General features: G+C 49.6%; 10 protein-coding genes across 10 annotated transcripts; 2 read left to right on the forward strand and 8 right to left on the reverse strand.

Annotated features, from left to right (window-relative positions):
* Positions 1-527: 527 nt before the first annotated feature.
* BU24DRAFT_411028 (uncharacterized protein) lies at positions 528-1,533 on the reverse strand (the record flags this gene model as incomplete). Its single annotated transcript, XM_033526027.1, has 3 exons — positions 528-1,054; positions 1,131-1,391; positions 1,443-1,533. 3 exons carry the CDS (start codon positions 1,531-1,533, stop codon positions 528-530), a joined length of 879 nt encoding a protein of 292 aa, XP_033381603.1.
* Positions 1,534-1,784: 251 nt separating this feature from the next.
* Positions 1,785-3,628, reverse strand: BU24DRAFT_372517 (CBF-domain-containing protein). The gene is made up of 3 exons (XM_033524505.1): positions 2,967-3,628; positions 2,035-2,920; positions 1,785-1,981 (listed from the first exon to the last, which is right to left on the reverse strand). Exons 1-3 carry the CDS (start codon positions 3,590-3,592, stop codon positions 1,841-1,843), a joined length of 1,653 nt encoding a protein of 550 aa, XP_033381604.1. The 5' UTR covers positions 3,593-3,628; the 3' UTR covers positions 1,785-1,840.
* A 154-nt stretch (positions 3,629-3,782) lies between these two features.
* Positions 3,783-5,097, forward strand: BU24DRAFT_442407 (uncharacterized protein; the record flags this gene model as incomplete). Its single annotated transcript, XM_033530520.1, has 4 exons — positions 3,783-3,813; positions 3,875-4,329; positions 4,401-4,623; positions 4,675-5,097. 4 exons carry the CDS (start codon positions 3,783-3,785, stop codon positions 4,695-4,697), a joined length of 732 nt encoding a protein of 243 aa, XP_033381605.1. The 3' UTR covers positions 4,698-5,097.
* BU24DRAFT_233624 (uncharacterized protein) lies at positions 4,675-6,591 on the reverse strand. The gene is made up of 4 exons (XM_033522207.1): positions 6,092-6,591; positions 5,963-6,040; positions 5,652-5,845; positions 4,675-5,596 (listed from the first exon to the last, which is right to left on the reverse strand). The coding sequence occupies exons 1-4, from the start codon at positions 6,535-6,537 to the stop codon at positions 5,034-5,036; spliced, it is 1,281 nt and encodes a 426-aa protein (XP_033381606.1). The 5' UTR covers positions 6,538-6,591; the 3' UTR covers positions 4,675-5,033.
* Positions 6,592-6,775: 184 nt separating this feature from the next.
* Positions 6,776-8,895, reverse strand: BU24DRAFT_424270 (uncharacterized protein). The gene has a single exon (XM_033528457.1). The coding sequence runs from the start codon at positions 8,757-8,759 to the stop codon at positions 7,032-7,034; it is 1,728 nt and encodes a 575-aa protein (XP_033381607.1). The 5' UTR covers positions 8,760-8,895; the 3' UTR covers positions 6,776-7,031.
* Positions 8,896-9,015: 120 nt separating this feature from the next.
* On the reverse strand, positions 9,016-10,940 carry BU24DRAFT_424271 (COP9 signalosome-like protein complex subunit 4). Its single transcript, XM_033528458.1, has 2 exons — positions 9,486-10,940; positions 9,016-9,427 (listed from the first exon to the last, which is right to left on the reverse strand). Exons 1-2 carry the CDS (start codon positions 10,710-10,712, stop codon positions 9,395-9,397), a joined length of 1,260 nt encoding a protein of 419 aa, XP_033381608.1. The 5' UTR covers positions 10,713-10,940; the 3' UTR covers positions 9,016-9,394.
* A 67-nt stretch (positions 10,941-11,007) lies between these two features.
* On the forward strand, positions 11,008-12,531 carry BU24DRAFT_233675 (uncharacterized protein). Its single transcript, XM_033522208.1, has one exon. It carries the CDS (start codon positions 11,223-11,225, stop codon positions 12,261-12,263), a length of 1,041 nt encoding a protein of 346 aa, XP_033381609.1. The 5' UTR covers positions 11,008-11,222; the 3' UTR covers positions 12,264-12,531.
* Positions 12,532-13,141: 610 nt separating this feature from the next.
* BU24DRAFT_233680 (cystathionine gamma-lyase-like protein) lies at positions 13,142-14,981 on the reverse strand. Its single transcript, XM_033522210.1, has 3 exons — positions 14,541-14,981; positions 14,393-14,478; positions 13,142-14,338 (listed from the first exon to the last, which is right to left on the reverse strand). Exons 1-3 carry the CDS (start codon positions 14,664-14,666, stop codon positions 13,288-13,290), a joined length of 1,263 nt encoding a protein of 420 aa, XP_033381610.1. The 5' UTR covers positions 14,667-14,981; the 3' UTR covers positions 13,142-13,287.
* Positions 14,982-15,632: 651 nt separating this feature from the next.
* Positions 15,633-17,460, reverse strand: BU24DRAFT_442411 (uncharacterized protein; the record flags this gene model as incomplete). Its single annotated transcript, XM_033530521.1, has 3 exons — positions 15,633-16,324; positions 16,432-16,906; positions 16,969-17,460. 3 exons carry the CDS (start codon positions 17,458-17,460, stop codon positions 15,984-15,986), a joined length of 1,308 nt encoding a protein of 435 aa, XP_033381611.1. The 3' UTR covers positions 15,633-15,983.
* Positions 17,461-17,601: 141 nt separating this feature from the next.
* Positions 17,602-19,596, reverse strand: BU24DRAFT_393925 (uncharacterized protein). Its single transcript, XM_033525210.1, has 2 exons — positions 18,724-19,596; positions 17,602-18,673 (listed from the first exon to the last, which is right to left on the reverse strand). The coding sequence occupies exons 1-2, from the start codon at positions 19,373-19,375 to the stop codon at positions 17,685-17,687; spliced, it is 1,641 nt and encodes a 546-aa protein (XP_033381612.1). The 5' UTR covers positions 19,376-19,596; the 3' UTR covers positions 17,602-17,684.
* Between the last annotated feature and the right edge of the window lie 371 nt (positions 19,597-19,967).

The raw sequence follows: 19,967 nt of genomic DNA on the forward strand, positions 1-19,967 counted from the left end.
AATATGAAGATAACCAGAAATGCCGTTCCTATACAGACAACATGCGTGCCACTTGCCAATGAAATTCACCTTCTTCCTCACATATGCCGCAGCTGCAGGGTTGTGGTTGTGTTCGCATCTCTCGTACGTCCATCGGAATGGGGCGTTCAGCGGCTATTGTAGCCTTCGCCGACATTTCATTCGATGGTATGTGGAAGCGAGTCCGCTCCGGAGAAGGTGTGTAACTATCCGTCCTATTCGTGAAGATTAGGGTGTGGGATGTACTCCGTCGGGTTTTCATTGTGAACTTCCTTTGTATTAATATTGCCATAGTGCCTTCGGATGTATGTAGGTTCTATGATCGATTTTATGCTGTCTCAACTAGTGTTCAAAAATGTCTTCAGACCTATAATGTAGTGCACTGTATGATCAGCCATCAGGGTTTTTCCTTGCTGACTGAGTGATATGGGAATAATTTATGTATTTGAAGTGATTGAACCTAGACGTACGTACGGAGGACCTACCAAATCGGAAAAGTCCATCATGAATCAAGGATCGAAAGGGACAAAATCATCCTGCTGCGTCAGCGCATGAGCATGTTCGTCCTCTGAATCCGGCGTTGTAGAGGTAGATTTGTTAGTCGGGCTATTTGGTGCTGATGGCGATTCAGCGCCGGACAGGTTTGCTCCAGCAGCCTTTCGCAATCGCCCGGCATGGACGACGTGATTGAGCCGGCAATTATTCTGATGACAAGAACCTTTATTAGTGTAATCAGGGCATTCTCCCAAGGCGTGGCGATTTGTGCATTGGGCACCTTTGTCACAAAAACCCAAGCGTGCAAAATCCTCGCAAAGCGGTGCAGCAGCATTGACGTGCACATGGGCGTACGGACAGTCATCTTTGTTGCAACTGTCATTCTGGAAGTGTATACAGTGTGGGGATCGGTTCGCAGACGGATTATGCGAGAGTGGACACGCCTCGCCGCTAGGACATTGACCTTTGAAAAGGAATGGCTTGCAAATGGCTGTCTTGTCGGGATCGTGAATGTGCGGACAACGGTTGCGCTTACACACACCTACCCTGTTGTTAGTTGATCCAAAGGAGGGGAATGAACTAGAAAGAATTTGGACCCGTAAGCCTTCTAAAGATACCTGTTGCTGTGAATGCGGGGCATGGGGTTTGGGGGGAGTTCTGTGCTTCTACGGCCTTTTGCGTGACGACCGGCCTCGCTACGGTGCTTGACTCTGCAGTGAAGTTGGCGGAAGCATTGTTGAACTTGGGTGGAAAAGTCTGGTATGGCTGATATCCGTAATATCCTCGACCTCGCCCCCGGCCACGAGCTCGCGTAGCGCCCCGATATCCTCCACGCTGTGCGCGCTGTTCCTGCTCTCTTCGTAGACGTGCGTTGATACCTATCATGGAACTATGAGTAGATGAATCTGCGAGAAGGGCATTTTACGGACTTGACCACTCTGCAATGGCGATAGTTCGCTCCTCTGGAGTGAGCGCGCGGATCTGTTCCTCTGTCAAAATTTGCCTCGGCGGCAGTGCCATATTGAATATCTGAGAAAGATCTCCCTCCGAAATGGGTAGAAGAGTGCGGTATGGGTTGGGCCGAATGCGAAGCTGAGAGTTGTGGAGGTGAAGGCGGTCGGAGGGGCGAGGTTATAAAGGTACGTCAATGGGACCAAAGCGCCAAGCCGCTAAATTGCCGCCGCATTGAAGTACCAAAGCTAAATAAGGCATATTTGTCTCACTACTGGCATGCAATTTGATGGAAGGTAATGGATAGAGATAGTAGCTTTCAGTGCTCCATTTGAATATTATTAAAAAAATCACATCGTTACCGATTGATTGCACTCTAGGCAGCGTTTGAGGTCTTCAGCAACAGCTGTCCGAGGGGGTTGAAATCAGACGTTTCCGACGTATATATCCTTTTCGGAATCTCGTACTCTACCACAGGTTCCTTCTTCAATTCTCTTGAAAGCTCCGTTTCGATAAGCTGCATCTTGTTAGATTGATACTCATGGGATAGGCTAGTAGTGGAATACTTACGGCATTGTATGAATGATCTAGGAAATCCTCCAGATTGTACGAGCGTTTCGTGAACTGCTCAGAGATGATCTTTGCCAGTGTGGCCACATTGGGATGGTAGTGCGACTGCAGTGTCTCAATCTCCCACAGGCTTGACTCAATTGCGCCAGATAACATGGGGTCCACCTCGTCCATATCGAAAGGGTCATCCATGCCTTCTTCTTCGATCTCTTCCCTCAACTCACGCTCTCGAATTTCTCGGTGAATCATGAATGTACAAACAGGGTGCCGTCTGAACATGTTGTATATCCAAGGTATGACTGCTACTATACCAGCAGGCGGGCTATGGAGTGCTAGTCGGGAAAAGCGCTTGATGAAACTTGCCACCAGCGCGGCTGGTAAATGTGTTGATGCCATGAATGTGTCCAGAAGGCGAAAGAAGCGGGACCTGTACTTTGAGTGTAAGAGGTTCTCGTCCAGCAAGGAATAAAGCTTCTGATAGAACATTGGGTAGTCCAGATTCTTCTCAGATATGAGGTAGTAAAGGCCTGACAAAGCCAGCAATGAAGTCCCACCACCAACATCGTAAGAGTCTGTGAGGAAGTCCATCAAAAGCTCCGGTTGTCGGAACAAAGGCGCAATTCGATGTGGGAAGACATTTAGTATGGCTTTCCGCTGCTCCTTGGTCATGCCTGATCGTAGTGCTGCAAGCCACGCGTTTTGTGCGCTTTCCCTATATGTAGATAATGCCTGAGACCCTGCCCCTAATTGCTTAGGCGAAACCGCGTAGAAGTTCTGCAGGTCGTCCTTGGATGTGGGTATATTCTCCATTGTCATAAGGATCGAGAGAGCGTTGGTTGATACAAGGGTCTCGAAATGCTCTGGGAGTTCGATTTCAAACGTGGATCTATGTTGTAAGCGCATGGACGGGTACTGTGAGCGAATGTACTTACTTGATGATCTGAAATGTGAAGAATCGAATGTCATCGTACGGTTTGAAGTACTTTTCCACGAACTCTTCACGGATTGTGTCATCCCCTGGAAGGTATAGTACGGTCTCCACCAGCCTAGACAATGAGCCATGCTTCCAATTATAATCTTTCTGTGTTTGCGCCTCCTGCTTCAACAGGCGCATCAGCAGTGTCAAAGCAGCCGACTGCGTTGCCGCGATTCCACTCTTAAGAAACTGTTCTATAAGTGCTTCCGTATACTCTCGATATCTTTCCTTCAGCCATTGCACAATGACGACTTCCGACTCTGCCATTCCTTTGCTTTTGACCATGTCGCCTGTGGAAAGTAATCTTGAGAAAACTCGACATAATGCGACGGCTGCCAGAATCGCAGAGTCATTTTCCGTGTCGTGGTTTCGTACTGACTGAATCAGAGTCGCAATGTTGTTGTAATGCCGGCGAGATTCAAGAATTTGCGACTCGAGCTGGAGGATAACGGTTTGAGGATCTTCAACCTCTTCACTGGAGGACGTTCGCCTGGTCTTCGTTTTTGTTTGGACACGGTCGGACTTCTTCGATTCGCGCTTCCTCTTCTTTCCCAACGAGCTGACAGTATCGGTTTTCGCCATCTATAAAACCGAGCGTAGCTGAATCAAGTATTGTGAGTGTGATCGCCGTCGTTATACTCAGGGAACTTTTTTTTTGTACAGGGCGGTTGAACTTCGGCTAGCACGGTTTTGCCAAGATCGCAGCACTCCGAACTGCAAAGCTCGACGACTTCATCCTCAACCTCAACCCTCTCCACTCTCATCTGCAGCAATGGCTTCTCGTCTCGCTAGGAGCACGCTTGGTATGTGGAAGCACGCTGATGAAATATTGATGCCATTGACCCGCGTACTCACTCTCAACAGGCGCCGCCCGCCTTCGCCCTGCGCTTCCTCTCCGAACCGTCCCAGCATTCACCACCCCCATTACTCCGGCCCGCTATGCTTCCAACGTCCCCTCTGAGGACCCTCAGAAGCAGGCTCGTTCTCTCGTCGACTCGATCCCCGGTAACAGCTATGTCACCAAGGCCGCCACCGTCTCCGCTGGAGCTGGTCTGACTGCTGCCGCCATCAGCAACGAGCTCTACGTTGTCAACGAGGAATCCATCGTCGCCATCAGTTTGTTGACCATTTTCTGGGCTGTCGGCAAATACGCTGGTCCAGCTTGGTCCAGCTACGCCAAGCAGCAGTGCGACAAGGTCGCCGACATCCTCAACTCTGCCAGGGCGGACCACACTACTGCCGTTAAGCAGCGAATTGAGAGCGTCCAGGAGCTCGGCGGTGTCATTGACATCACCAAGACCCTTTTCGAGGTCTCTAAGGTGAGATTTGGATATGTGTGGAGATGAAGAGCATCTCCGCTGGTCCGGCACATCACTTATGCGATGAATAGGAAACCGCCAAGCTCGAGGCTCAGGCTTATGAGTTGGAGCAGAAGACCGCCATTGCCCACGAGGCTAAGGCTGTTTTGGACTCCTGGGTCCGCTACGAGGGCCAGGTCAAGCAGAGGCAGCAGCGCGAGCTTGCTGAGTCGATCATCGCCAAGATCGAGAAGGAGCTTGAGAACCCCAAGACCCTCAAGCAGATCCTCGACCAGAGCGTTGCCGACGTTGAGAGTATGTTCCCCTGTATATCTAGCCAATAAGGCATAAGCTTACATTTCATAGGAATTGTTCAACAGAAGGCATAAGCGTCCTCAATTCTCCTATCAGAGTAAACTCAATGTGACATAAAAACTGTGCAATAGTCAAATGATCCAATAGATTACCCTTAGGCTTTGGACATGGCCTCATTCCTATCATCTGAACGTGTACCACAGTTTGAATATGTTCATAATACAGAAAATACACCATCGGCAGAGAGGAATTTATGCAACAGGCCTCGCAAGCTATCATAGGTGACGAATCATCTGTGATGTAGGATGAAGAAAATCGAAGACTGCTTTGCGGACTACTAATGGAGGGGAATTATTTTCGAAGGGTACAGTCATTACATTCATCATAAGCCAACGGATGACGCATTTACATCAGTCCTCTGGACTCCCACCGTTCCTATACTTCCACAATCGTGAGTAGTCTTTAACTTTGAGCTTTTTCTGGAACGTTTCTGCATCTCCATGACGAGAAGTCACCTTTTGTGACAGAGCGTTGGGATCCTCGACGATGGCACCAATTCCACCCTTACCCCCGTTCAGAATTGAGTCCATCAGACCGTCCTTCGCCTTGTCTTCCGCCCCCTCGCTCGTCACAGTAATTTCGCTATCCATGAAATCGTTCTGGTCCAGCACGCGTTTGTTCTCGTCAAGAACAAACAAAACATTCAGGTAGTGCTGATTGAGCAAGTGTCCCATTCCCGAGCGGATAAAGACCCGGCCTTCATAACGATTACGGATCTGTGAGAAATTCAGAACTCCCCATCGGGAAACAAAGTCGCCGTCATGGGCATAATGCTCGATGTGCCTGACAGCATTTCTTGGTGTGGAGTTCGAAAAGCCGTTCTCCTCGACGGAACTTCGTCGTGGGTTATTAAAATGATTGGCAGCAGAGGCGAAGGTATAAATCTCTAACTTCTGAAGCATGTCATGTGCCACTGTGGTCATGTCAGTATACTATGAGGCTATGGGGAGAAACCCCGTGGTACTTACGCTCGGCGTACAGCCAATCCATCATCAAACTTCCCTGAATGCCACCTTGACTATGGAATATGACTATGACTTTATCATATTTCTCATCCAGTATGCTTTGCTTTATCAAAGCATATGAATGGCGGACATCGAAAGTCGAATAACAGAAATTCCTTTCTATGATGCATTGGATGAGATCGAAAATAACTCCGTACCTATTAGATTCGTTCAAGATTAGCTACTATTTTCAAAAAAAAAAAGTGCGGTAACAGCCGTAAAGCAGACTCTTATTGGTCTTCTTGCGTCTTGCTCGAGGAAGCCAATCTACTTGCGTTGGATTATGGACACCCGTCACTGGACGGCGAAAGGTCATTGCCAAACGATCTAGGTTTCCCTGGAACCAATGCTTTCTGATATCAAGTTAGTACCCCAAAGTTAGATGCGTGGTCCCCAGCACGTACCCCACCGAGACGCCATTCATATAAATCCAACGCTCCTTGCTGTGTTGGTCTTCATTCAACCCGATGGTGGATCTGTGAATAGTATCTCTTCCATTCAGGATTCGAGACGTTGCAAATGTGACCACCGCAATAACGGCCACATAAAGGATATCAGTCGCCAGTGGAAAGAATATAAGGAGTGGCAACGAGATCAGGAACGCAAATTGGAGAATAATAAGAAACCCATGGAGAGCAAGACACAATACATTCGGCACAGAGAAGGGGTATAGTTCATCGAGTTCTCGGCAGTTCCACTGCGTGAATGGGAACAATATGCCGAACAATGACCACCGACATCGCCAGAAGAGTAATATGTCGTGCCAACAAAGGCGAAGGGGATTGCTGGTATACGGTATTGGGGAGTATTTGAATGTGTCTGATTTCAATGGAAGAATTTCTACACCCATTTTGGCTGAGAAGAACAGGCAATGGTATTGCAGGATTGAGGGTGAGATATAGAAGGCTCGGGGAAATATAAGTAACCACCACAACTCAGTGACGTCTGGTGCCTTTACATGTGATGTGGTGGCTTATTCTCAACCCATGGCAGATATGAGCCACAGCTGAAAGGCGGCATCAAAGATGAGGCACGTACATCCAATAGCCTTGAGCGGGGACTCTAGCCGGCTGAAATTGCTTTGTTCAGCCTCATGAACCGCGAAGTTAATGAAACGGTTGCGGTACAACACTAAGATTATGTGATATGTACAGAGCACACAAGTGAGAGCAAATAGGTTGTTATCTGCAGCCTTCAGGCTGAACCAACGGTGCGGTTACACAACATCCCACACGGCCAAGACTATCTTCAAGGCAACGGAGCTGATGGAGACCAAGTGACAAAACAATGAAAGCTTTTCAATCTTTCCATAATGGACGTTCCGGACTCTTGATAAGGGAGATCTCACAATTTAGATGCCCTTCCCACTTCAAATAAGGAACTAATCTTCTCTGCCCATCCGTTGGCTGCCTCTTCAGAAATTGCGCTTGCATCATAGCTAACACCGAATCCAACGATTCCGTCATAGTCCGTAGAGCTTCCAACTAGAAACTCATTATCTCTTGCTCTGACACCCATCCGTAGATTAAGGTAGTCTGCGCCAAAATCCTTACCCTTCACCCGCCCTACGTCGTCTAAATCGTGAACCCCTGACTTGAAATAGCTGGCAGTAGAGCCTACGGAGCTGACTCCACAGGTAGCACCCACCAGCCCAGTAGGTTTGTACTGCCCTTGAGGGTTGATACCAGTTTTCCGGTGAGGAGCGAGCTTATCTTCGAAGCGTTCAATGGCTGCGATATATCCAGTCGCTAGTAGCCGACTAGGAGAGTGCGAATCGAAACACGAACCTTTACCGGCAGACTTTAATCTCTTCTGATACACACGTAGTTCGCGGTTTGCATGCTTGGCTATCAACCGGAAACGGCCTTCGAAGGGCAGTGAAGAAGAGAGAAAGGGCATAGTTATACCCTCGCTAAAGGCCAACATACATGAATCGGCCGGCGTGGTGAACCCAAAGAACGCGCGAGGGTTCAAGGGAAAAGATGCGACGAAAGGCTTTCGCTCCGAGTCTGCGATATCCGGGTATCGTTGCTCATGGATTTCCATCATGGAAATTCCAGCAAGAGCAAAGCAACCAGCGCCGACACTGACTTTTATCGACCGACACAAATCGATGAGACGAATTGACGCTTCTTTGGATAGAACGGCGTTGACATGGCCAGAATTCATTGGTGGTCTCCTCCCTTCTGAGTAGTCGAATAGTTGGTCGAACGTAGGAGGGAACTCAACAGCCTTGGATAAACGCTGTTCTCTTCTGAGTGGATTCACCATTTGAGGCGGGGTGCCTTTGCTGATGTATCTTAATATCCTCATGATCGCCCAGAACCATCTTTGCCGAGCCTTGTTGCCAGCAACAGGTGGGTAAAGATCTTCCTGTGCAGGCGGTAATCGAGATGCTATACTCTCGGGATATCGAAATGATTCAATCTCCTGCTTGATGGCTTCAGCAGGAAGATTGAGTATGCGAATGAAGTTTGAGAACCAGTTATATGCACTGAGACCATCGGATGTTTGGTGGGCGATGATGATCAGGAACCGGAGTTTGTAGTTGCCGTTTGGCAATCGAGTGAGCGGAAGTACATGTAGCCGTGAAAGGCATTTGGATGGATCCACGATTCTTCCGACGTTTAGACAATGTTTGTACAGCTCAGCGTCGTCTACTGTTTCGTACACATCTTCGACCCAAACGATTGACTTCAAGGTTTCTTCAAGGACGTCGTCTATGCTATCATGAAGCCCCACCACGAATTTACGATGGCCACTTTGTTCATTCTCGTGCACCCAACTCTGAAGCATAACATGCTGGAGACGTAAGTTTGCCCATGCTAAGGCAATTCGATGTCGAAACTGTTCCTGGGAGAGATCATGCCGGATTTGCAAGGTGAATAGGGCATTCATATCTGCGCGACCGCCAAAGTCGGTTCCATCCGCGTCAAAAGAAGACTCTACCAGACCAATAGGTCGAGAATATACTTTTCGCCCGTCCAAGGTCGCAGTATGCCAGGCATGGTAGTTCGATGCGTATTTGGAAAGCCAGTGGGCTTGTCCGAGATCTTGCTCATTGTTGGTCATGTTGCCTTTGGACAATGGGTGGTCGAACACCACGAAACGGTCAGTAAAAGGAAATGTATTCTTATTTAATCAACAAAGCATCATTTGATTCCTCTCAATCGATGGTATCTCTCTTCAGCCATGAATTATACGTGGTTGCAAAGGAGTTGCAGTCAGAATCATTTGATGGGCTAACGAAAACTAAACCAATTCAGGGAATGAATCCGAGCCATGGATTCCCGACGCAGTCAGGCAGCCGTTACAGAAATGGAATTGTGCATAAGTTTGGAGTCATATTATCGGTCCTCGACCTTCGGGGGATCGGCGTGTCAGGTCACGCTTTACTTAACCTGTCCTTGTAAATTGTCACAATGTAGGCAACATGACTTCACCAAGCACACTTGAGACCCGGTATCAATTTTGATCGTTGGCACATAACCACATGGCGAGTGAGAGTCTTCTCTCATGCAGAAAATGGTATCTAGTGTACAGTGCTCTCCGCACATGACGACGCTTGCTCTAAAATGTCTTTCGCCAATGTTCACCCTCTACATGGAGGGATTTGCACTCTCGCCGAGGGTTGTGAGATTGTCATTCACGGTCTTCGAATTGGCGTGGAGTCATTTGTGATATACTTAAGCCAGAGATTTGTTGGCTCAGTGCACCATCATTCGCGAAGCATAGAAGTCCTAAAAACGGCGTGTTAGCAAAAGGATCAAAGGCAGAGCTCAAAATCGGTATGCATACAGGATGCTCGTGCTGGATCATTGTCGTGACTTTCTCAACTTCTTCAGCGAGACCCTGCACGTTAGCATCCCATTTCCGCAGCTCCCTCCCAGATATTCTCTCGGCGTGCCCAGTCTTCCTTTCTCCACTACCTTCTCCTTCGAAGAAGATCAGTCTATCGATCTGATCGATGTATCCTGCTAGACGGCCCTGTTCGAACATTTTGGATGCATAATCTTCCGCCCTTTCGGCGCTTGTATTCAGCAGTTCCCCAAGCTGGTCAAAGCCAATGTTGTTGTAGAGCTTCGAAGCTCCAAGGAGGTTATGCTCGAGGATAGCCTTGTCAAGCACCGTTGAACCGTCGGATGTTTTAGCGAGATGATGCGGTTGTAACTTGTCGGCAAACGCCTTGATCTCTTCCGGTTTAAGGATGCGATCGAAGAAGATCTTTTCCAAGATCGGGAAATCCTCCACCTGGCCGGCACGTTCGTCCTTGTACAATCTGGCCAGCATCTTTCCCCGTTGAGGCCCAGCTGGAGCAAGAACTGCGCATACTATGGCAGCTGACAAAGCCTGCAAGCGTTCCTCCTCATCCACTATGGACTCTAAACTCATGGTGTAGTAGGCCTGAGCAGCGTCCAAGAAGGAACGTTGAGCATCGTATATCCGGGCCTGGCTGAGCTGGAACATCAACTTCGTCGACTTGTCGGTAACATTATGGATGACGCTCTTCACCTTGTTTAGAGCTCCGAACGCTGCAGTTGTGTCGTCTTCCTCAATATAGCACCGAACAATTCGAATCCAAATCTTTGCCTTGTCGTCGTCTGAGAGAGATTTCTGTGTTGACTCCAGCGAAATCTTGGATAGAGTTTGCGCCGACTTCACAAACTCCTCTTGTTGCTCATAGGCATCTGCTAGAGTCTCCTTGATCTTGGTATCCTGCTCTTCGTATTGTGCACCCTTCGGCGCAAGCAATTGTATAAGCCTGTCGCCGACCTCCACCTTGGTGTCCAAATCTTCTACCTTGCTGTAATGTTCGACGAGGTTCGATACGAGGGGCCTGAGTACCACTACACCGAGATTGTCGTCTAGCAGTGTTGTGGCATACGCGATGAGGTCTGCGGCAAGGTTGTCGGCGGGGCTCTTAGATGTAATGCCTTGCAGAAGTGAATTGTACTGTGTAGGCTTGTCCGAGACACTTGCAGCTTCGATGCTCTGCAAAGCAGAGCGGACCTCAGCAGATACCATGGTTGAAGTTGTTTTCAGTCGCAGTCGTAGAGTGGTGCTGTTTGTTTGGAGGTGAAGTGGGGAGCTCAAGGAAGCATTCGAGATGCGTTAGGGAGAATGCAGCTTAGTCAAGGAGGATCTGAGAGGTGGTTGGTTGCTCAAATAGATGATGATGTTCAAAGTTTCTTATAGCTTCATGCCTACTTACTATTGTAGCGGGTTAATTGTTGTTCGAGGCAAGAATCCGTTGGTCGTTCATTGAGCCCACCATGCCCGCCTGCCTAATGGTCAGCTAGGTCGTTATCGATTAGAGGTCTGTCTTGGCGCGTATTGCTGCGGACTGACATAATCCCTGTCGCAGTTCATTCATTCAACCCTTCAAACTACCGCTCACTTACATCCTTTCTTTCACCCTCGACACATCCACGCCAAATCGACCCGTCGCACATCAGAATCACGTCCGTTTCCCATAAGACTTCACAAGGCGCCCGTTTGCACCATCCGCCATCGAAGGCGCTATCCCTTCCCAACATGAACGGCATCAAACCCGACCCAGACATCAAGGCAGACCCCGATGCTATAACGCCCTCTGGTAGTGGCTACATGGACGATGATTTCTACGAGGACACAGGCGAACTCTCTCTACCTCCCAAGGGCTCAAACAAGGACGTATGGGTGACGCGCATACCGAAATGGCTCTACGAGGCGGTATCGAAATGGTCAGATCACGCTGAGGGCAAGGACGACGACCAGATCGTCATTGGTGAAGTTCTCGCGATGCAGGACGAGGCGCGACGGGGAATCAGCAAGACGCAACCCATGCGCTTGTTCCTGAACGAGAAATGGCAGGCGAAGAAGCAGCTCCCGCAGGCCTTCGAGATCAAGATGACGGACAGCAAGGACGCGGTGCTCGGAAACACCTACATCTTCACTGAAAAGGACCTCCCCGGCTACAAACCCAGTGTCACCGGCGGCAACAGGCAGGGCGGCGCAGGTGGACACCACGGCATACAGGACCCGCAGGCTAAGGTCTTCAAACGTAGCAAGTACAAGAAGGCCATCCCCAAGCAGACCGCGCTGCTCGGAACCGCCACCCGCGAATACAATGCCAGCCCACTGAACACACCCGAGTTCGCCAAGTTCAACAAAGCGCGCACGATGGCCGCGATCCAGGGTCGGGAAAGCAAGGTCAACATCGTGGACAACCTGCACGACCACACCGCAAGCCAGGACGTGCAGAAGATGTTCAACTCGTTCATTAAGTCCACGGCAAAGCAAAAGACACAGCTCAACAAGGCCGCACGTATTCCACGCAACGACCTCATCGATCTCCTCCACTCGTGCTTCGACGAGTATGCTTACTGGCCGATGAAGCAGCTCAAGGCCAAGACAAAGCAGCCCGAGGCATACCTCAAGGAGGTCCTCAGCGAGATCGCCGACCTCGTCAAGGCCGGCTCGTTCGCCAGCTGCTGGCGCAGAAACCCAATCTACAACAAGACCGCCGAGCACGACGGCCTGCCCCCAGACACCGTCGACCCAGACGACGACGAGGAAATGGAGGATGTGGTCTAGCAGCACTTCACACCTCTAGAAGAACCAGAAGAAGGCCCCCAGATGACCCCTCCTACCTTAGGGTGCTCCCCACAATAAAGTCGGTAATCGCCACTGTATCATTCCCGTACAGGGGGGCAGCCCAAACCGACCTCATCTTCTCTCAGGCTTGTTCCCATTGCACAGCCTTGTGTTTGCTCTTTCCGCTTCTTTTTACTCCGTAAAAGAAATCCCCAACATACATTTTTACCGCCACATCCATCATTCCCAAACGTGGCACAAGCATTAGCGAGGCGTTCTTCTGTTTTTTTGTTTTGTTTTTGTTTTCTTTCCACTTCGGCAGGTGGGCTTGTGGGAAGCCAGAGAGAGTTTATAGGTCCACTTTCCGGCGGCTTATCGACCGCTTGATTGAATAGTCTATCGAGCGGACCGGGCGGGGAATGGGCGGATGGGACACTGCAATAACAGCAGTTGTGTATATAATAAGAATTGACCAATTGTAAAAAGCACGTCGATATCCATGTAACTTGATATGGCAAAGTGAAGCTAATGTTGACTACTGGGGTAGGGCACTCATTTGTTCATCTGTTTCCCACGTGTATAATGCAGTAGAACGAAGGCTACAGCAAGAGGAGAAGGAAAAGTCACAGTCACAACATAGAAGTAACATAACATTATGGATTATATTTCTTGGATTTGGATAAACGAATAGATTAACTGAGTAGACTTCAGAACTATCCGTCCGTCCGTCCATGCTTCGTTTTCCCGTACTTCGTGTCTGTCTAATAAGAATCGATTGTAAACGCTTTAAGCCCACCCCTTTTTCTGGACCTAATTCATTGGAAAGGAGGAAACCCCTCTCTCAAGGGTAAAGAATAAAGAAAGAGGAAAGAACGCCCAATAAGACTCCCTTTTTTGTGCCCTGCTTTGTATGTATGCGTGTTTTAGAAAGTGTAAGCTGCAGCGGCTGCTGCTGCTCCATCATGCATTCGTGAAAAATCAAAGAAGAATAAAGAAGAATAAGATGCAGTCAAACGGACGGATCTCAAGAAAGGCCGTTTCCGTTGGCGGCGAGGGCGCCGTTCTTGCTGACCTTGGGACCGACGACGGCCTTCTCGAGGGCCTGGAGGACGTCCGCCTTGAGGTCCTCCTCGTCCTCGATACCGCAGCTGACGCGGACGAGGTCGTCGAACACGCCTGCGATCTCGCGCTGCTCGCGGGGGATGCCGGCGTGGGTCATGGCGCCGGGGACCTCGACGAGGGATTCAACGCCACCGAGGGACTCGGCGAGCGTGAAGATCTTGGTCTCCTGGCAGAAGCGCTCGGCGGCTTCGTGGCCACCGCGGATGCGGAAGGAGAGCATGCCGCCGCCCATGCCGTTGCGGTGCTGCTTCTGGGCGATGTGGTAGAATGGCGAGGAGGGGAGGCCTGGGTAGTTGACGGCGATGACGTGGGGGGAGTTCTCGAGGGCCTCGGCAATGGAGGTTGCGTTCTTGGTGGCCTCGCGGGCGCGGAGGTGGAGGGTCTTGAGACCGCGGTGGGCGAGCCAGCTGTCGAATGCTGATGGCACGGCACCAATGGCGTTCTGGAGGAAGGTGAGACGCTCGTGGAGGCTCTCAGAGTTGTATGCTGCGGCTCCCATGACAACATCGGAGTGGCCGTTGATGTACTTGGTCACGGAGTGAACGACGATGTCTGCGCCATGGTCGAGCGGGTTCTGGACATAGGGAGAGAGGAAGGTGTTGTCGACCACGACGAGGATTCCATGCTGGTGAGCGATGCTGGCAACCTTTCGGATGTCGACCAGGGAGAGAGTTGGGTTGGAAGGAGACTCGATCCAGATCAATTTGGTCTCGGGGCGGATGAGCTCTGAGATGTCGATCTCAATGGTGGGAGTGAAGGTGACCTTGACATTGTGAGAAGCAGCAACCTTGGTGAAGTAACGGTGGGTTCCTCCATAGACATCTGATACAGAGACGACGTGTGATCCTGCGGCGAGAGACTGGAGAATATTTGCGGTGGTTGCGGAGCCGGAACTGAAAGCAAGGGCGAATCTGGCGTGCTCGAGAGCAGCAATTGCGCGCTCGAAGTTATCTCTACAATGAGCATTAGCATGCGATCCTTGATCTATATGGGAATGTATAGCTAACCTGTTGGGGTTGGAAGAACGCGAGTACTCGTATACGCCAACGGGCTTTCCGACGCTGGTCTGAGCGAAGGTAGTGGAGAGCGAGATCTGAAAGATTGCAATGTCAGAGATGCAAACAATAGACAAACCAGGAAACTGAATTGACATACAGGCTCAATGACAGCGCCAGTGACGGGATCGTGAGGGCTGCCGGCATGGACTGCCAAAGTTCCGAATCTGTGAACCGGCGATGGTGCGCGAGGCGGGGTCTCAATGGGGTGCTCGGCGAGAGTCATGGTGAATGATGTTTTTGCTTTCGCAGCACAATTCCCAGATATGTGAGTGATGTAGCGGTAGTAAGAGGACGGGAAGTCCGTGAGAAGGTAGTCGAAGTAGTGGAGGAATTGGTGAACGCAAGAAGGTGGGCTGTTTCAATCAGAATATATGGAGGATCGAGTGTTGACGTCGGTAGAGGATAATTATATTTTTATTTTAGCGTCAGTTATCGGCGAGCGGAGTTCAGCGAGTCTTTGTCTCCGAGGTACCTTCCAGACAACCGTAGTCCTCGTAGTCTCGTAATAGTAATTAATTAGAATGGTATGGTATGGGAAAGTGGATGGTGCAATAGCGGCGAGATTGAACGTGCTGCTAGGCCGATGTATAGCGGCCGAGAAGTCCTTGCCTTTTAACTTTTAACGCATTCCTTGGATTGTTAGTCTGACAAAGATGGGAACGAAGAAGGTTCTACATTCGTATTCGGTGTGAATAATCCGAATTGATGAGAAATACATATACTCAATTACAATAATGTGTAGGTGGCTGTAGGCTTAGAAACGGAAGGGTCTCAGAGGCGCATGCATGACCACCCCTCCATGACGCACAGAGCCCATGCTTATGATTGTTCGAAGTATTCCGTTTGGCCACAGCTAACATTCTGTGTAGCTAATTGATGAATCTGTATGGTGGATTGCGGATTGTGGATGCTCATTCAAGATCCCACCTGCACTGTCATGTGTCAGATCCTTGAGGATTGTAACAATAGAGACGGTTGGAAAAGAAGGTGGTGTACATCCCGTTCGGGTTTAACGCGGATGGCGCCACTAAAATTTCCGATCAGCCGGCTTGATTGGTCCGCCTTGTCACGGCCTATCGTCTATCCGTCATGGGTTTGTTCCTTTAAGCCGATTGTCCGACCCATCTCCATCACGTTCACGACTATATTTGTGTACCTAAGGTAGAGTACCTGGGCATTTGTACACAATAATTATAGTTACTTGTCTACTCCGTACTCCGCACTCAAACTTACTTTCACCGATCAACACTCCGACTTCAGTTTGTCTTGAAGCTTTTGTAGACATATACCACTTAATATACGTGCAGTTCTTAGTGCCTTGCAGTTCGGCACGACACATCAATATCCTGGTGACCAAGCCTGTCTTTCCCTACTCATTCCTCCCCTCCCCCTCACACTACTGTGCTATGCGTCAGAGATGGACGCATAACCTGATCAAGAAGGTCCCCTACTGGCCTTGTTAGGAACCCAACTCATGTCCATGTCTTTCGATGATAAATCCGTTTTGATTACGTATCATCGTCGTCCTTCCCCTCCATCTTTACATCCACCATACTAACCTTTCGTCCCATCCATCTTCATCTCCATCTCTTCGACATATCTCCTCGCCTCCTCGCCTCCTCGCCTTCAAATCCAAAAGCGAGCCGTACGATCTCATATGTAAGCTCCGTAGAGGTTCCCCAGAACCCCCAAGCTTCTCTAGGATCGCGTATATTCTCGAAGCAGGCCCTTGCAATCCATCTGCAATAGAAGGAATGACTGGTCTCCCTTTTCGTGCTAGGCTTTGTTCTGCATCTTGAAACTTTTGCTGATACAGCTTCTGTGCTGCGGTTTGTCGCGAAACATTGCGGAAAGCTATGTGATCCGGGTCCTGAAGTATCTCTTGGATACTGTCGTCAGAGGAAATGAGAGGAAACGGCACAAGACAGTAGCATTCGAGGTTAGTAGACATGATATTGGAAAGAGGACGATGACAACAGGCCGCATACTTGGGAAATGATTAACCTGCACAGGTGCCGTTTGCGCAAACTCCCAATCGATGATGGCTAAAAAATTGAAGTCATCATCGACGAGAATGTTCTGGGTTCCCATATCCATATGATTAAGATGGAAAGATGACATCCGGTCCTTGAATAACTCAGTATTAAACACGATGTCGCAGAAAATGAAAGCGCCCAAGACGCAAAATCTATCCGATTCACCGAGTTCACCGGCCTCGGAAATATCTTTGCGAGCAGATGTGTATCTGGCCTCTCCAACGGCTGCAAAATACTGCTGGGAGGTTGCGAAAGGACCCCCAGACGAGAAGTTCTCTGCTACAGCAGCAGCAAGAGGACCAATTGTCGGCACGTCTTGTCCATCTGTGGGAAAGTGTGAGATGGAACCAATTTGAGCGAAGGAGAACGTGGCTAGCTCGGCCTGGATGGACGTCCAACGAGCTATAATATGCTCTTGAGTATTCACCTATTTTGTAGGGAAGAAATATAATACAAGAGTAGTAGTGTAAAGGAGATTACAACACTCACGGGAAGGTCACAGATATCAAACTTCACGTCTTGCAATGTATTCCCGTAGAACCCCTCAATCAGCATATAGCATGCCCCAACCTCGACCGCTTGCTGCGATCCTGGCGGCTCGTAGGCATACAATTTAGGCGCAGGAATTGTCGTGACATTGCTCTGGAGGAACTTCATGGTTGCTACTTCGCACTGGATAGCATATAGTTCTGAAGCGTCAGTCGTATTTTCATTGCTATCTGGATGCCGAGGTAGTCGAGCGCGAGCTATAATCAAACTATGGTCGTCAAGAACAAACTCGAAGCAACACCAGTATTGTCCGGCGGAGAACGGCTCGCTCATGGTTGCTGCCTTTCCGGAGACTCGTTCGACGTGCTCCAGAAGCGCTGCTTTGTGGATTGTTGACATGAATTGTTCTAGTCGTTGCTTCATGCCATTGTAATCCCATCCCTCGAATGACTTCCAGCGTGCACTTGGTGGCGTCTTGAATGCAACAGTCATCTCGCGATGCTGTATTGAAGGGCGAAGGAGTTCTTCAGGGCAGAAAGCATATGTAAAGTGTGTTACGGTTAGGTGATTAGGTGCACGAGCTTGCCTCACATCTGCATCATTAGTATTGTAGGCCAATAAGAGCACGTTGATGTACTACATGTACAGGAGTGCCTAATATAGCTATGCTTCTATTGTGTATCTATTGTATGGCGTATATCTACGACGCCCTTCCTCTATTCTACAACACTATTTGTGCGAGCCCTGGTCTCCTTGATGGTGTCCTCATTCCTGCTCTTGAGTTTCGTCCATCCGCTTACTCCCTTCTTCCTTTCTTCCGCTTTGATCCCCTCCGTCCCGTCATCCGTCTGCGCATATCCGATCCGGGTACTCGCTGCCGTGAGGAAGCTTCGCCCATCGTCTAACCCCGCGCCATCTCGCCGCTTATCTCCAATCACGACAGGGTCCTCGGCAATGAGATTCTCCATATCTTGCCATTCCTTCTGGTTTACCACATCCCATTCCTGAGCTTGCTGTTCGGCGAAGAGGAATGCTTTCAGCTCATCCGTGACCTTCGTCGGGGTCAGTTTCCAACCCGCTAGGTATTGCACGTTTTCCGCATTGTTCAGGAACGTATGCGCCGTCGCGTGCGACATCTCTCCAAAGCCAGCCGTAGCTCTCGCAGGTGGGCTTCGTGAACCAGGCTTCCCCGCGACGATGTCCTTGTCGAGCGGGTTTTCAGGCCCGGGAGACGCCCTGGTCTCTTGAAGGACAAGCAAGCGATGGAGATTCCGACCAATGGGACAGACGTCTTCCCAGGTATCGAAGCTATCTTTCAGTCCTTGGGCGCGACACAGCCAAGCAATGTTGTATGCTAGTAATGAAACTCCCTCTATGAAAAGAGAATAGGCCTGCGGATCTTCAGCAGACAAGTGGGGCAAAGGTCTATCGATGAACAGAGTACGAGGTTTTGGGAGTGGGGCTCGAGATTCAAGAGTTTTGGATGCTTCCGGACTGGCAGTAGATGAATGTGACGGGGTGGAGCCTGGAAAGGCAACTTTCTTGCCCAAGTAGGAGGCAGACGGTCGAAATATGGTGGGTTGGGGATAATCAGTGTGAGGAACCGTGATCTCGGCGGGGAGGCGCACTCCAAGGTAGCCTGCTACACGAACTAACAGAAGGGCAACGGTGCATAATGAAGCCGACAGGCTATCAGAGGGAGCGTCTTTGTACAGTCAGTGCAAGCAGAAAATCGGAGAGCAGTGGGTGTCTTACCATGTATGTATCTGAGATCGTATATCCGCAGCCGTGTTCCGGGGCCGATATTGAACACTTCCCGAATGCTTCCATCCTTTGACCTTCGTCGGGTCATCTTAAGACCAGCCAGTTTTGCAGCCATGCTGCAAAGGTAAAGTCGCATTTCTATGGTCTCATGGTGCACTTTGTCGGACTTATAGTCTATCCTCCTGACATTTTGCTGCACCTTGTCCAGTTCATTTGCTCGGCGAGAGTCGATGCCATACGATACGGACGAGTAGTCGGACTTCCGCTGTGCGATAACACTTCGCTTAGCCTGCAACTGCTTTCTTGTTTCCTCCATTTGATTTCGTAGGAGCGTGGCCTGGTTCGAAATAAGCGACAAGCGTTCTTGTATCTCTACTGTCTCAGCTTTCGTCCGTTGAAGGTCCAGATTCCGCGTAGATTCATATCGATCCACGAGAAAGCCACCTTTGGAGTCTGCCATGGAGACATGCTGAAAGGCTTTGTCCTTCGACCCTTCTATCACAGCTTGTACATGTTTTCCAACGGCGTCGCGCGTTATTAAGGCTTTCGCGAGTTCGATGCGGGGAACCTCGATGGCGCTTCGGGCGCAAGTGATGCAGTGTAGGGAAACGTCCCCAGATTTTCCGCAGATATCACACTCCATATTATATATTGACAGCCTAGGTGACGTGTCCCAGTGATCCGAGAAGTTGTGATACAAAGCGGTGAGGGAGCATGGTGAGGTTCAGCTTCAAGGGCTGGGTGTTCATAGCATAGCATCTATGACTCCATTGAAGGGAGTGGCGCTTGGCAGTGAATGCGATACGGTGATTCTCCAGTAGTGAATAGATGCGAACAGTGACTGTACTTTTTCAAGGGTGAGAGGATCGTGGAAGTGATGTTGTAGCAGTGTGTTATTTGTTCAACAGATGATGAATCGTCGGCAGGTCAGGCACCGAGCCATCTGACGTACTGTGCTGCAGGCGACCGGCTCCGGAAAAGGTCTAGTGCGGGCATGTGGGATTCGCTCTATCTGGAAGAAACACAACAACAAAACACCAGCAACTACTGCGCATGTCGTTGCTACTCGTGAAGACAGTATGTAGAGTACATAATTTTGACTATTCGAATGATCACATCTCAGCAAGTAAACAAATCTTCACCTTAATGTAAATTCTAATATGTAGATCTCCAGAACATGCCCTCACTACGCGGTTTGCTAAGCACTGACCACCCCGAACAGCGATAGCTCTTGG

This window comes from Aaosphaeria arxii, assembly GCF_010015735.1.
Source record: "Aaosphaeria arxii CBS 175.79 unplaced genomic scaffold BU24scaffold_6, whole genome shotgun sequence".
Lineage (NCBI taxonomy): Eukaryota > Fungi > Ascomycota > Dothideomycetes > Pleosporales > Aaosphaeria > Aaosphaeria arxii.

What these genes read in the sequence shown, in the direction of transcription:
- BU24DRAFT_424270 (XM_033528457.1), bottom strand. Translation starts at nt 8,759, where the DNA reads ATGACCAACAATGAGCAAGATCTCGGACAAGCCCACTGGCTTTCCAAA.
- BU24DRAFT_233624 (XM_033522207.1), bottom strand. Translation starts at nt 6,537, where the DNA reads ATGGGTGTAGAAATTCTTCCATTGAAATCAGACACATTCAAATACTCC. An exon ending in ATGAATGGCGTCTCGGTGGG is followed by an intron (nt 6,041 to 6,091) that starts GTACGTGCTGGG and finishes ACTTGATATCAG; the next exon opens with AAAGCATTGGTTCCAGGGAA. An exon ending in ACGGGTGTCCATAATCCAAC is followed by an intron (nt 5,846 to 5,962) that starts GCAAGTAGATTG and finishes CGAATCTAATAG; the next exon opens with GTACGGAGTTATTTTCGATC.
- BU24DRAFT_233680 (XM_033522210.1), bottom strand. Translation starts at nt 14,666, where the DNA reads ATGACTCTCGCCGAGCACCCCATTGAGACCCCGCCTCGCGCACCATCG. An exon ending in CTGGCGCTGTCATTGAGCCT is followed by an intron (nt 14,479 to 14,540) that starts GTATGTCAATTC and finishes GCAATCTTTCAG; the next exon opens with ATCTCGCTCTCCACTACCTT. An exon ending in CGTTCTTCCAACCCCAACAG is followed by an intron (nt 14,339 to 14,392) that starts GTTAGCTATACA and finishes TGCTCATTGTAG; the next exon opens with AGATAACTTCGAGCGCGCAA.
- BU24DRAFT_393925 (XM_033525210.1), bottom strand. Translation starts at nt 19,375, where the DNA reads ATGGAGTGTGATATCTGCGGAAAATCTGGGGACGTTTCCCTACACTGC. An exon ending in CGATCTCAGATACATACATG is followed by an intron (nt 18,674 to 18,723) that starts GTAAGACACCCA and finishes GACTGTACAAAG; the next exon opens with ACGCTCCCTCTGATAGCCTG.
- BU24DRAFT_424271 (XM_033528458.1), bottom strand. Translation starts at nt 10,712, where the DNA reads ATGGTATCTGCTGAGGTCCGCTCTGCTTTGCAGAGCATCGAAGCTGCA. An exon ending in TGATCCAGCACGAGCATCCT is followed by an intron (nt 9,428 to 9,485) that starts GTATGCATACCG and finishes CGCCGTTTTTAG; the next exon opens with GACTTCTATGCTTCGCGAAT.
- BU24DRAFT_233675 (XM_033522208.1), top strand. Translation starts at nt 11,223, where the DNA reads ATGAACGGCATCAAACCCGACCCAGACATCAAGGCAGACCCCGATGCT.
- BU24DRAFT_372517 (XM_033524505.1), bottom strand. Translation starts at nt 3,592, where the DNA reads ATGGCGAAAACCGATACTGTCAGCTCGTTGGGAAAGAAGAGGAAGCGC. An exon ending in TTCACATTTCAGATCATCAA is followed by an intron (nt 2,921 to 2,966) that starts GTAAGTACATTC and finishes CTTACAACATAG; the next exon opens with ATCCACGTTTGAAATCGAAC. An exon ending in TAGATCATTCATACAATGCC is followed by an intron (nt 1,982 to 2,034) that starts GTAAGTATTCCA and finishes AACAAGATGCAG; the next exon opens with CTTATCGAAACGGAGCTTTC.